At 44.6% G+C, this 14,137-nt stretch overlaps 1 protein-coding gene across 5 annotated transcripts; it reads left to right on the top strand.

The window, feature by feature from the left end:
• Window positions 1-893: 893 nt before the first annotated feature.
• LOC105470896 (adiponectin, C1Q and collagen domain containing) lies at window positions 894-13,605 on the top strand. 5 transcript variants are annotated; one of them, XM_071090680.1, is made up of 5 exons: window positions 912-999; window positions 9,925-10,040; window positions 11,372-11,542; window positions 11,878-12,096; window positions 13,018-13,605. In XM_071090680.1, exons 3-5 carry the CDS (start codon window positions 11,428-11,430, stop codon window positions 13,536-13,538), a joined length of 855 nt encoding a protein of 284 aa, XP_070946781.1. In that variant the 5' UTR covers window positions 912-999; window positions 9,925-10,040; window positions 11,372-11,427; the 3' UTR covers window positions 13,539-13,605. The 5 variants fall into 5 exon arrangements, with proteins under 5 accessions (XP_011721490.1, XP_070946781.1, XP_011721491.1 ...); XM_011723189.2 differs by lacking the exon at window positions 11,372-11,542; XM_011723188.2 differs by lacking the exons at window positions 9,925-10,040; window positions 11,372-11,542 and having other exon boundaries at window positions 894-999.
• Window positions 13,606-14,137: the final 532 nt, after the last annotated feature.

The raw sequence follows: 14,137 nt of genomic DNA, 5'->3' as shown, positions 1-14,137 counted from the left end.
GGAACACCTAAGTGGGAAGCAGCTTCCAGTTCTCTAGGCTGCTTCTAGGCCAGAGCTGGGTTCCACAAGAGGCAGAATAAGCATATCTATGCTTAAGGAACTGGCAAAACAGGCTCTCTCTCTCTTTGTCTCTCTCTCTCTCTCTCACACACACACACCCGCCAAGGTAGCTGTCAAAATCTTATCCTGAATTTTGGAACCAAAAAATCTTGAAAGATGGTATTCCAATATCACATTTTATGTAAGTTTTCTATTATATTAGATTCAAATTGCGATTTGAGGCCACAAGCTTTTAGAATTCAGGGCCTTTTTAACGTGCCAAGCCCCACACCAATCCAGGAACTTCCCCACAGCCCAGTTCTCAGAATTCATACACAAGGTCTTTCCTAAATCTAGGGTCCAGGCCAGAGAGTGGAGGATGTGCTCTATTTCTTACCCGATTGCAGACCCTTTGAGAGTGCTCCCTTCTGAAGCACTCACTGTCTGAACTTGCGCGGTCTCACACTTAATTACGCACAGTGGGCAGGACTGTGATGTGGTCATTGGTGTCCTGACTCATTTTAGGGCAAATCTATGGGCGGGGGAGGCTTCCTGGACCACTGAGCAATTCATTTACATTAGGATGTTTCTCTGTCAGTTGCAGGAAAAAAAATCTTGTTTTCTGCTGTGGTTTTGACCTTTGCCTCATCTTCTGTTGCTGTTGTAGGAGGCAAAATAAGGGTCAAGGCCTGGAGACACAAGTGTTTTGACTGAAGCTCCACTTGGCTTCCCAAGCCCAAGCTGGGTTGCACCAGGTTCCCTAGGGTGGAGGCTGTGGGCAGCTGCCAGGGACATGTGCCTGCCCACTGGCCTCTGGCCCTCACTAAGCTGGCCAATGGGAAAGGACAATTGTGAGGTGGGGACTGCCTGCCCCCATGAGTACCAGGCTGTTGAGGCTGGGCCATCTCCTCCTCACTTCCATTCTGACTGCAGTCTGTGGTTCTGATTCCATACCAGAGGGTAAGAGCAATTCTGTGAAGTTGCAGGCTGGGTGAAGGGTACGTGCATAGCCTCTGTCTGGGATCACCCAGGCTTTCCTGTCCATAGCAGTGTGGGAGTGGATATAGGTGGATACTCTGGTCAGAGCAGCACTGGTGGAGGCAGATATGCACTGGGCTTCTTCCTCAATTCTCCCACAACCCCGAGAGAGAGAGGGTTATTTCAGGCATTCCTTCTAAGATGCCTGGAACCATTCTGAATTTTTACCAGTTCTCTCTGTGGCAGGATACCTATTGAGGAAAAGTTAGGGTCAGTAAGTTGGGAGGGTTTGTCCACAGATGAAGTCCAATTTGATTAAGGGGGATAAGGGAATACATTGCCTCTTAGCTTGACCAGGTAGGGCAAAGGAAGAAGCATATGTGAAGGCAGCTTGAGAAAAGTCAAGCTGAGTGCTGACTTCAGACCGGAATTTGGAATCCAGCTCTGCCACTTTATTCTATTCAGCAAATATTTACTGAGCAGATCCTATGGTCCAGACAGTGGGTTGGGTTCACGAGATACAATGATGAGTGTGACATGGTTGTTGTCTATAGATTTGGGGATATCTGTAGGTATGGGGATATCTTACAAGGTAATCAAGAGGTTCTAATGAGGACAGGCATGGTGGCTCACACCTGTAATCCCAGCACTTTGGGAGACTGAGGCGGGCGGATCACCTGAGGTCAGTAGTTCCAGACTAGCCTGACCAACATGGTGAAACCCTGCCTCCACTAAAAATACAAAAATAGCCGGGTGTGGTGGCAGGTGCCTGTAATCCCAGCTACTCGGGAGGCTGAGGCAGGAGAATTGCCTGAACCTGGGAGGCGGAGGTCACAGTGAGGCGAGATCCTGCCACTGCATTCAAGCCTGGGTGACAGAGCGAGACTTCGTGTCAGAAAGAAAGAAAGAAAGAAAGAAAGAAAGAAAGAAAGAAAGAAAGAAAGAAAGAAAGAAAGAAAGAAAGAGAGAGAGAGAGAGAGAGAGAGAGAGAGAGAGGGAGGGAGGGAGGGAGGGAGGGAGGGAGGGAGGGAGGGAGGAAGGAAGGAAGGAAGGAAGGAAGGAAGGAAGGAAGGAAGGAAGGAAGGTTCTAATGAGATAAAATGAGAAGAGCCTGGCGTATAGTTGGAACTTATGAAAAATTATAATTAAAAAAACATTTTCTGACAGGAGAAACTGGATCTACCTGGTTTTTGTGCAGCCTAATCCCAGTCACCCCAGGGAGTGCTGTTTCTGAGGCATCCTGGTGGTTTTGAGCTGTAGATGCTGAAGGTCAGAGTGGGAGGGATTTTACAGGTTAGGTCAGCCTCTCTTGTGTTAGAGGACGTGGATCCCTGGTCTGGAGAGGTTCTGGTTTTTAGATCAAGCCTCGCAAAGGGCGGCACCACCTCACTCCTAGGGACTCCGCTAGAAGGAAGGCCAGCTCTGCCTAATTCAGTTGGGGAGACGGGGGTCCCTTTATGCTAGCAGAATATGTCGGAAGGAGCATGATGGTGTCAGCTTGGTTCAGGAGGGCCAGTGGTACACAGGGAGTCCTGCAGCTTCCCTAGCAGTCCCTGCTGCCACTCTTCCTTAAGTCTTGAGGAGTTTTTTTGGCATAATCTAGGCTCACTGCAACTTCTACCTCCCGGGTTCAAGCGATTCTCCTGCCTCAGTCTCCCAAGTAGCTGAGACTACAGGCATGCGCCACCATGCCCAGCTAATTTTTGTATTTTTAGTAGCGATGAGGTTTCACCATGTTGGCCAGGATGGTCTCGATCTCTTGACCTCATGTTCCACCTGCCTTGGCCTCCCAAAGTGCTGGTATTACAGGCGTGAGCCACTGCGCCCAGCTGAGGAGTCTTAAGCTGAGATCACAGCATTGCACTCCAGCCTGGGTAAAAAGAGCAAAATTACATCTCAAAAAAAAAAAAAAAAAAAAAAAAAAAAAAGAGTAGACACAAGACTGGCTCCTTTTTTTTTTTTCTGGGACAGGGTCTCACTCTGTCACCCAGGCTAGAGTGCAGTGGTGCAATCACAGCTCACTGCAGCCTCAATTTCCTGGGCTCAAGTGACCCTCCCATCTAAGCCTCCTGAGTAGCTGGGACTACAAGTGTGTGCCACCATGCCTGCCTAATTTTTAAAAATTTTTTGTAGAGACAGGATCTCACTATGTTGGCTGGGCTGGCCTCGAACTCCTGGGCTCAGCAGTCTTCCCATCTCAGCCTCCCAAAGGGCTGGGATTATATCCTTGCTCTTTTTAAGGTGGCTGTAGGGACAAACTTTCCACCTAGTCCTTGTCAAGCCAGTGGACCGGTGGTCCCAGACATATGGCTAAAGTCAAGAGGTGATGTCTTTTGGAGAGTAGATGCTTTCAATCAGGAATTTCCATCAGAAACTCCATCATGTGGAGAGAGACTTATCCTAAAAATGTGGTGGTGGGGGATGCTCTGTTTTATTAGTTCCTTGAGGGTACGTGTGTGTGTGTGTGCGAGCTCATGTGGAAGGGTGTGTATGTGTGTGTGGGGGCGGTGCATATGTGTGTGGATGTGTGGATGTGGTGTGTGGGTGTGCACGTGCGTAGGTGGAGGTGTGTGTATGGGGGCGGGTATGTGTGTGTGTTGGGCATGGAGATATTGACAGCTCTCCCAGGGCTGAGTGAAGGCTTTCGGGCAAATCTCCTGGTAGCTAGGCAAAGCTGAGTTGATTCCTGGTTATGCCATTCATTATAGGGTTGCACTGTGAGAAACTGCCGATATTCTACACTTTGACTTTTATTTATTTTTATTTTTATTTTATTTATTTTTTTAAGACAGAGTTTCACCCTTGTCGCCTACGCTGGAGTGCAGTGGCGCAATCTCGGCTCACTGCAACCTCTGCCTCATGGGTTCAAGTGATTCTCCTGCCTCAGCCTCCCAAGTAGCTGGAATTACAGGCGCCCGCCACCATGCCCGACAAATTTTTGTGTTTTTAGTAGAGACGGGGTTTCACCATGTTGGCCAGGCTGGTCTGAAACTGCTGACCTCAGGTGATCCACCCACCTTGGCCTCCCAAAATGCTGGAATTACAGGCATGAGTCACTGTGCCCAGCCTATTTTGACTTTTAAAAATGGGAGTTTGATATAATTCAATCCAGTGGTTGAATTAGCTAGCATCTTTCTCTCTCCAAGTCTCAGGTTCTCCTACATGTTAGAGTCAAAAGCAGGGCTATGGGAAGATTAAGTAAAATCAATTTTGAAAATGCCTTATGAAAATTATACTCCAAGGAACTCGTGCCAGCGTCAGTTTTTCATGTTCCTCATCTCACATGATCACATTTAGTGGATTAGGAAGCTGAGTCTGAGAAGCTCCGTGTAATGCTTTCGGAGGCCCTGTGACGTGATGGAAAGCTCACTGGTTTGGAAGTCAGAACGGAGTCTCTCAGGGATTGCGTTTCCTTAATCTGTCAGTTTCCTCATCTCTAAAGTTGGGGTCATTTCCTTCCTTCATGGAGTTATTGTAAAGATGAAAATAAATAATGTGTAAAATCTAGCATGGGAGCTGGCTTCTATAAGGTTCTAATAAGTGCATTCCTACTCCTTCCCCTCAGCCTTCCCATTTGTAAAAGCAAGGCTGGAAGGAAGTGATTTTGGGGGCCCCTTTTGACTCTGACATTTGAGGATTTTGTATGCTTTGTTTTGAGACAGAGTCTTGCTCTGTCACCCAGGCTGGGGTGCAGCTCACCTCAAATTCCACCTCCCAGGCTCAAGCGATTCTTATGTCTCAACCTCCTGAGTACCTGGGATTACAGGCAGGCGCCTCCACCCCCAGCTATTTTGTATGTGTGTGTGTGTGTGTGTGTTTTCAGTAGAGACAGGGTTTTGCCATATTGGCCAGGCTGGTCTTGAACTTCTGACTTCATGTGACCCACCCATCTCAGCCTCCCAAAGTGCTGAGATTACAGGTGTGAGCTACTGTGCCTGGCCAATTTTGTGTGCTTTAATGCCCTTTTCTGCTGGAAGAATTGGCACCAGGTTTGGTGACCTCTTTCCCCCATACAGCTCTGCCTCCTACCAGTCCCAGAGGGGACCCTGTCCCTGCATTTTGCAGGATTCTGCTGTTGCAACTGAAATTCCAGTAGGTCAAAGTGAAATTTCTCATACATTTTAACACGAAGATAAATGATCACAAGATAAATGAGAACATCATGGTCATCCCCTTGTATAATTTTAACGACAGATGAATTCATGCCTGTGTGAGGTTTGCCAGGAAAGCCAGTGCAGGAGAAAACCAGTACAGCCATTTGGACTTCAGATCTCACCTCTGCCCTCTTTTACTTGATATCTTTGGGCAGAAATTCCTGAACCTGTTTGGTCCTCGGATTTCTTCTGTGGGAACTGGGTCCTACCTCTGGGAGTTGTGTGGTCACATTGAGGTTAAAGGGGTGATGGCTGTGTAGCAGTGGTCCATACATATTTGTTTGCTTCCTTTCTCTTCACTTATGTGTGGAGCACTTTATGAGTTTATAAAATACTTCTTCATACTTTCTATCAGTTGGTTCTCACAATGCTATTGTAAAATAGGTTAAATGAGGATTACTGTCCCACATTTATAGGCAAAGAGCATGAAGTTGGGGAGGTTGGATGAAGGCTGGAAATTCACCCAGAGAGTTAGGTGAAGCCTAGAGTGGAAGCCAGGTCACTTGCTTCATAATCTGCAAGTTATTTTTTTCTTTTTCTTTTCTTTTTCTTAATTGAGATAGAGTTTTGCTTTTGTTGCACAGGCTGGACTACAATGGTGCGATCTCAGATCACTGCAACTGCTGCCTCCCAGGTTCAAGCAATTCTCCTGCCTCAGCCTCCCGAGTAGCTGGGATTATAGGCATGCACCACCATGCCTGGCTAATTTTGTGTTTTTAGTAGAGACAGGGTTTCACTATGTTGGTCAGGCTGGTCTCGAACTCCGGACCTCAGGTGATCCTCCCTCCTCGGCCTCCCAAAGTGCTGAGATTACAGTGGAAGTCTTTTTATGCTACTTTTTTCTTGTATCCCTCACCCCATAGGGTGGAATATTGAAAGGCAGGATGTGTGACCACAATACTTTTCTCCTCCTGGACTATGTCTAAGAGTCTGTTATTGGGTTCTGAAGACCAGAGTTTAATTTCCTGTCTCTCAAAATGGTTGTGAGAATTGAACGAGATACCAAGTGAGGAAAGGGTTTTATAAACAGCATTTTCAAAAATTTTAAAAGTCCGCAAAATCTTTAGTTTGAATACAGATAAAATAGATCCCTTTATTTTATAAAAAGTAACAAAATTTGTTATTTAACAACTATGTTATTTATTAATTTTGCCTTTTTGTATGCTGCCAGGAAAGAAATATTAAGAAATCTTAAATTGATTATGGTGAATCAGAAGATCTGCCTGGATTTTTTATTGCTTTAACTGTACAGCTAATCATAAAACCTCAAATTTCTTTTTAATGACATTTCAAGGGTGCACTTAGCTGTGTAACTCCTTTGTTGCCAAAAGCTTTGTCACCAAAAACAATTAAGCAGATTCCTGAGTTACTGAAGGACACATAACAGAGTTGAGACTTAGGAATTTTGGTGCCATGCTAAGTCTACAGGGACACAACAAATAGCATTTTACAAAGGCAAAGAATTGTAACACTTGAGATTTAACTTCTTGATCCATGTAAAAGTTTTCTTTATAGGCATAATTGAGTTTTAGATCATAGTACTCAATATTACTTAGTAATATTTTTTTTCTGATAGAAATAGAGTGTAACAGGCTGGGCACAGTGGCTCACGCCTATAATCCCAGCACTTTGGGAGGCCGAGGCGGGCGGATCACTTGAGGTCAGGAGTTTGAGACCAGCCCGGCCAACATGGTGAAATCCCATCTCTACTAAAAATACCAAAAATTAGCCAGGTGTGGTTGTGGATGCCTGTAATCCCAGCTACTTGAGAGGGTGAGGCAGGAGGCGCTTGAACCCGGGAGGCGGAGGTTGCAGTTAGCTGAGATGGCGCCACTGCACTCCAGTCTGGCCCACAAAGCGAGACTCTGCCTCAGAAAAAGAGAGAGAGAGAGAGAGAGAGAGAGAAAGGAAGGAAGGAAAGAAGGAAGGAAGGAAGGAAGGGAGGGAGGGAGGGAGGGAGGGAGGGAGGGAGGGAGGGAGGGAGGGAAACAAAGTGTAGCAATGGCAATATCTAAAAAAACAGATATTTTTGTATGTTTGTAATTTTATATATATGACCCCAACTTTAGAGATGAGGAAACTGAGAGATTAAGGAAATGATCGCTGAGAGACTCTGTTCTGACTTCTAAATCAGTGAGCTTTCTATCATATCACGGTGCCTCCGAAAGCATTACACAGAACTTTCTAGTGTCAGCTTCCTAATCCGCTAAACGGGATCATGTGAGGTGAGGAACATGAGAACGCTGATATTGGTGAGAGTTTCTTGGAGTACAATTTTCATGTGGTATTTTTAAAACTTATTCTACTTAATCTTCCCAAAGCCCTGCTTTTGACTCTAATGTGTAGGAGAACCTGAGACTTGGAGAGGGCAAGATGCTAGCGACAGAGCAAGACTCCATCTCCAAATAAATAAATAAGTAAAATAAAAAAGAACACAAATAATTCTGAAAGAATTTTTTTTTAAATTAGGCATGTTTGCACTGGTCTTCAATTGTTATTAATTGCCAATTTCCCACCCAGAATTAAGTTGGAATGCAACTTTCTTTTTCAATCAGAGTCCGTTCTTAGTCTTGGAAACTTCCGAGGCTCCTGTGCTCATCGTGCTCTTGTATTTCCAGCACCTCTACCCCATGCCACTGTCATGGAACCTAGGCTGATTGCACCTATTAGTGGAGAAATCTGTCCATAGTACTGAAATGTGGGGACAAAGGGTGTTCCCTTAAGGTAGGAGAAAGGGATCTTTATTTTTATCAAAGGGGGAGGAGCCATTAAACTCCAGAGACCCCTGAGTTTGTCCTCTCTCCAAGGTTTTGGGGTAAGCCCCCATTCACCCTTTATCTCTGGGGCCTTCTTTAGCTGCCTCCACCCGTTCACATATTCTGGATTCTCTCCTCCTATTTCCCAGTGGAAAATGATGGAGCCTCACAGATTCTTCCCATTTCTGGAGAAAAACACGCATGGAGCTCAAAGTTCTCAGTTTTATTGCCAAAGCCATAATAAGAAAAGGCAGAGGTGACAAGCAGTCAGGAAGTTTAAAGATGCGTGAAATCTTTAAAGTCTCAAAACAAGAATTCTCCTAAAATACAAAAGGGGCTTTGCTGGTCTCTCCTTAGCTTCTCATGTAGCTCACCTCTTTTTTCTTATCTTGAGACTAGTCAAACCTAAGCTGATTCTCATTTTATTTCCAGCAGCTATTGAGAACACTCTTCTGAACTCTTCAAATTCAGTAGAGGGCGACAAATGTACATATAAATGATAGTAGCGGGTCTTAAATAAAGACTCATGACACCTAAAAGGGCAGCACCTGAGTCTGATTGCACCTGTTTCTATTGCTGTTTCTGCCTCTCTTCTCTCTGTCTGCCATTTCATTCTCAATTGTTACTTTACTTATAAGATCATATTAGAACCTGATATTTGATAAATGATGCATCAGATCTATAGTGAAGGAAAAAATGCAATTAAAGTTGTTGTAACAGCTAGTCTTCAAGTGGGGAGAAATCATTTGAGTACCTTAGGTCACACCTTACATCAAAACAGAAAATCAGAGCTACATTAAAGAGTGAAACTTTAACTATATCAAACAATAGAAAAAAAACGGAAGAAAATTGAATACTTACTAAATCTTAGCATGAATAACAACTGCTTAACACTTAGATGCAAGGCCCGGGTGTGGTAGCTTATGCCTTTAATCCCAGCACTTTGGGAGCCCAAGGCAGGAGGATCTCCTGAGGTCTGGAATTTGAGAGTAGCCTGGCCAACACGGTGAAACCCCCTCTCTACTAAAACATGCAAAAATTAGCCGAGTGTGGTGGTGCATGCCTGTAATCTCAGCTGCTTGGGAGGCTAAGGCATAAGAATCGCTTGAACCCGGGAGGTAGAGGCTGTAGTGAGCCCAGATTGTGCCACTGCACTTCAGCCTGGGTGACAGAGTGAAACCCTCTCTCAAAAAAAAAAAAAAAAAGCAAACTAGAGCTGTGAGGTACCATTATTTCTTTTGCTCACTAAACTGACAACACACACATGTTTTTTATAATACCCAAAGCTAATGAGGGTAGTTAAGGTATGCCCTTTTATACACACACTAATGTATAACATACACTGCCATGTGGGGCTATGTTTCAGGAGACTTAAAACTGTACATACCTTTTGGTCCAGTATTTTACTTCTGGGAATCTGTCATAACAGAATCATAATCTTGGGGAAAGCTATATACCTAAGGATATTTAAAATATTATTTAAAAATCAAAGTGTAATTTCTTAAAGAATATAAAATAATATTTAAAAATGAAAATATGCTAAAAGTTTGATGAAATATAAATGGTCGAATATATATTGATTATATCCACTTACTAGACAAGCACTCTGAGACATTACAAATAGTGATTATAAAAACTAGAAAATGACAAGGGAAAAATAGAGGAATAAAGTTTTACATAAAGTATGATTTCCACTATGTTTAAAAATAAACAGAGACATTCTTGGGGTTGAGGATTGTTTTCTTTTCTGTCATTTCCAAAGAACTACATAACTATTATTTTTAATGAACTATATATGTAATATATACATATAGTTTGTATGTAATATATACATATAGTTTATATGTATATACAAAGTTTATCTCATGTATTTGATAAAGATGAAAGATGAGTTGGTTGTGCCATGTGAAGAGGGCAGCATAGCGCCCAGGTAATGGAGCCTAGGAGTGGGATTCCAGATACCAGGCGAATCACGGTCTTTCTTCCATCCCTCACAGAGGAATAGGCTTGTCTTCACCAAACCTTCAGTTGTCCTGAAGACAAACCTAATTCTGGAGACGTCAAATAATCTAGAAGAGACAAGCAAACTGATGAAAAATAGTGAATCTTTAAGGTAAAATAAAGCACATGGACTACGCTTTGTTTAGAATCAGATTCTTGGGATTAGCCACATTAACCCACAGAGGGTCTTAGTGATGCCTCTAATCCAGGATCCTAGGGCCTGTTTCTCTCTGTGAGATGCTTTCTCCCAACTCCTTGGTGAGAGTGGGAAGACTAAGACCTCAGCAATCAGAGGTGGGGGCTTAAGATCCCCCTAAGATCAGAGGCAGACTCTGAGAGGGGACAAAAGTCCCTATACTTGTATTGGGCCCTTTTCTGGGAGGGGGATATTGAAGAATGATTTTGAGACAGGGAGTCCTTTGACTACCTGTGCCACTTGAGCTGTTTGCTAGGGCTCCAGAATACATATTTCAAATACGTTCCCCACTCCCTCCTTCCTTCCCTCTTCCACTTTTCCTTTTTTCTTCCTTTCTTCTTTTCCTTCCTTCCCTTCCTTTCTCTGGCTCTCTCATGATTTCTTTTCCTCATTATGAAAGTACTTATTTAGTCCTTACTCTGCTATTAGTGTGTTAGTCTTTGCCCCCTGGTACTTGCTGTTTAATGGAGAAATGGGTGAGCGAAACAGAAATTACAGCAGAGTGCAATAGAACGCAATAGAGCTAAGCTAGGTGTATAAATCCATTCTCACACTGCTATGAAAAACTACTTGAGACTGTGTAATTTATAAAGAAAAGAGGTTTAATTGACTCACAGTTCCACAGATGGTACAGTGGGCATGGCTGGGGAGCCCTCAGATAACTTACAATCATGGTGGAAGAGCGAAGGGGAAGCAAGCACATTATATGGCGGCAGGAGAGAGAGTAAGGGGGGGGGGGAGAGAGAGAGAGAGAGAGAGCACATATAGGGGAAGTGCTACACACTTTCAACCAGATAGTAGGTGAGAATTCACCTACTATCATGAGAACAGCAAGGGGGAAGTCAGCCTCCATGATTCCATCACCTCCCACCAGGCCCCTTCTCCAACACATGTCGACATGATATTTGGGTGGGGACACAGACCCAAACCATATTACCAGGGCACTGGAGAAACACAGAGGTGAAAGAACAAACCAAGGAGTGAGATGGAGAAGAAGGACTTCCTGAAAGAGATGACATCCGAACTGGGTCCTGAATAGAGATCAGACAGGAGAGGAGGGGCAGCTAAAGGTGGCCCAGGCAAACAAAGGGCCAGTGGATATGTTCATGGGATGATGTGTCTCTTGTTGTCTGTTTAACTGAAGGTGAGTCTCTCTCTCTTTCTCTCTCTCTCTCTCTGTGTGTGTGTGTGTGTGTGTGTGTGTGTGTGCAAATGTAATATACCAAATGGTCAAACATGTGCCCCAGGAGAAGGGTAGAGGAAGAAAGAATGAGAGAGTAAGAAGGAGGAATAGACACAGAAAATGAGAGAAAAGAGGGGAAAGAAAAAGAAGAAAGGAGCCAGGGGAGAGAAGCTGGTTAGCACTGATTGGAGCAATCTGTGTCATCGTACTTGGGAAACTCAAGGATGGATTCTTGGCAAGTTGACTCTTGGAGCTTTCCCTGTGCTTGTTCCTGTGCTCCGATATGGAAAAATTAGAGGAGTGTCATCTGTGCAATCACTGAATTCATAATCTTGGTGAGGAAAGGAGACTACACAAAGGAATAATGTTAAGTATTACAAATTTGGGGGCAGAAAGAGATCAAGGTGGGCTGCAATATTCAGAAAAGTCTTCCTGAAAGAGTTGAATACTGAGAAAGCAGCTCCTTGAAGTGGAATCTGCTGAGGCGGATGGAGTCCTGTGTAGGTATCAGCTGGGTGTGCTGTGTGGGGTCTGTCTCTCCATGGCTGACAGTGCACATGTGGATTCCAGGACTCAGGATGTTGCTGGGAGCTGTTCTACTGCTATTAGCTCTGCCCAGTCATGGCCAGGATACCACAACTCAAGGGCCCGGAGTCCTGCTTCCTCTGCCCAAGGGGGCCTGCACAGGTTGGATGGCAGGCATCCCAGGGCATCCAGGCCATAATGGGGTCCCAGGTCGTGATGGCAGAGATGGCACCCCTGGCGAGAAGGGTGAGAAAGGAGATCCAGGTAAGAATGTTTTTGGCCTCTTTCATCACATACCTCCTTAACTGATATAAACTACATGAAGGCATTCGTTATTAACTAAGGCCTAGACACAGGGAGAAAGCAAAGCTTTTTTATGTAAACCATAAGCGACTTGAAGTGGATTTGAGGTTGGTCTTCCAAGGATGAGAATAGGTGGTGCCTCTATAATGAAGACTTTGACTTTGCTGCATCTGCATGTCCTTTTCCATCCCCTTTCCCATCTTCACCCTCATCCTTATTCCCAATGCATTCATATTCTGATTCCTCTTTCTGTCTAGCTAACTTCTATTCCATCCAGTGGCATTCAACCACATTTACTGCACACCTGCACACCCCCCGAAGGGCACAATCTTGCCTTTGGGGAACTCTTGATCTAGGTAAGATGTCTAATGTGCAAGGCTCTGTTGGTGGTTACTACAAGATAGTCTACTCTGAAAATGTCAAACTGAATGTGAACGAGTATTCTAAGTATGGAGCATAGAGAAAGTGTACGCACCATGGACCTGGATGAAGAATGAAAGCTTCAAGGAGGAAGCAGAGCTTCAACTAGGCCTTGAATGATGGATAGGCAGAATAGAGGAGGAGAGACATCCTAGATAGAGGGGGTAGAATTGCAAAACCAGGGTTGATGGTGCCAGCACAGAAAGGGCTGGCAGGGTGGAGGGTCTATGACAGAGACCTATAGGGGATAAAGATGGAGTTGAATTTATGGGAGCCTGCCTGTCTGTGGGAGATATAGAAGGAGGAGGTAACATCTCTCTCCTTTTGGGAGCTCTTATTGGTTTCTTGCTCTATAAGTCAAGAAGGTTGTGAGTGGGAGCCACAGGGATGGTAATTTAGGCTGTAACCAACCTAGGCAGGAGTTCTGTTCTTTGTGGTCACTGAGGTCTTCTCATTCCTTAGGTCTTATTGGTCCTAAGGGAGACACTGGTGAAACTGGAGTAACCGGGGCTGAAGGTCCCCGAGGCTTTCCGGGAATCCAAGGCAGGAAAGGAGAACCTGGAGAAGGTGCCTATGTATACCGCTCAGCATTCAGTGTGGGATTGGAGACCTACGTTACTGTCCCCAACATGCCCATTCGCTTTACCAAGATCTTCTACAATCAGCAAAACCACTATGATGGCTCCACTGGTAAATTCTACTGCAACATTCCTGGGCTGTACTACTTTGCCTACCACATCACAGTCTATATGAAGGATGTGAAGGTCAGCCTCTTCAAGAAGGACAAGGCTATGCTCTTCACCTATGACCAGTACCAGGAAAATAACGTGGACCAGGCCTCCGGCTCTGTGCTCCTGCATCTGGAGGTGGGCGACCAAGTCTGGCTCCAGGTGTATGGGGAAGGAGAGCGTAATGGACTCTATGCTGATAATGACAATGACTCCACCTTCACAGGCTTTCTTCTCTACCACGACACCAACTGATCACCACTAACTCAGAGCCTTGTCCCAGGCCAAACAGCCCCAAAGTCAATTAAAGGCTTTCAGTACAGTTAGGAGACTATTATTTAGTTGGAGGCCTTTGAATATTATTCATTCATTCACGCATTCATGTATTCATTCATTCATCAAGTAACTTTAAAAAAACCATATGCTATGTTCCCAGTCCTGGGGAGTTTCAGAAACATGACCAGATAACTGACTAGAAAGAAGCAGTTGACAATGCTCTTTTGTGCCCACTGTTTCTCCCGATGCTCATATCAATCCTGTAAAGCACAGGGAACAAGCTTTCTCCTGTTTTTACAGATTGGGTCCTGAGGCTGAGAGAGTTAAGTGAATGTCTAAGGTCACACAAGTATTAAGTGACAGTGCTAGAAATCAAACCCAGAGCTGTGGGCTTTGCTCACTAGACCGTGCCCTTTTATAGAAGCACGTGGTCTCTTTGGAGTGTTGGTAGGTATCTGTTGCCCACCTCACCTGAGACTCATTGAATTTGCCTTTCCCCTTCTATCTCCCACAGACAGGCAGGCTCCCATAAATTCAACTCCATCTTTATCTCCTATAGGTCTCTATCATAGACCCTC

This window comes from Macaca nemestrina, chromosome 2 (genome assembly GCF_043159975.1).
Source record: "Macaca nemestrina isolate mMacNem1 chromosome 2, mMacNem.hap1, whole genome shotgun sequence".
In the NCBI taxonomy this organism is placed as follows: domain Eukaryota; kingdom Metazoa; phylum Chordata; class Mammalia; order Primates; family Cercopithecidae; genus Macaca; species Macaca nemestrina.
This window is presented reverse-complemented; position numbering and strand designations above follow the sequence as displayed.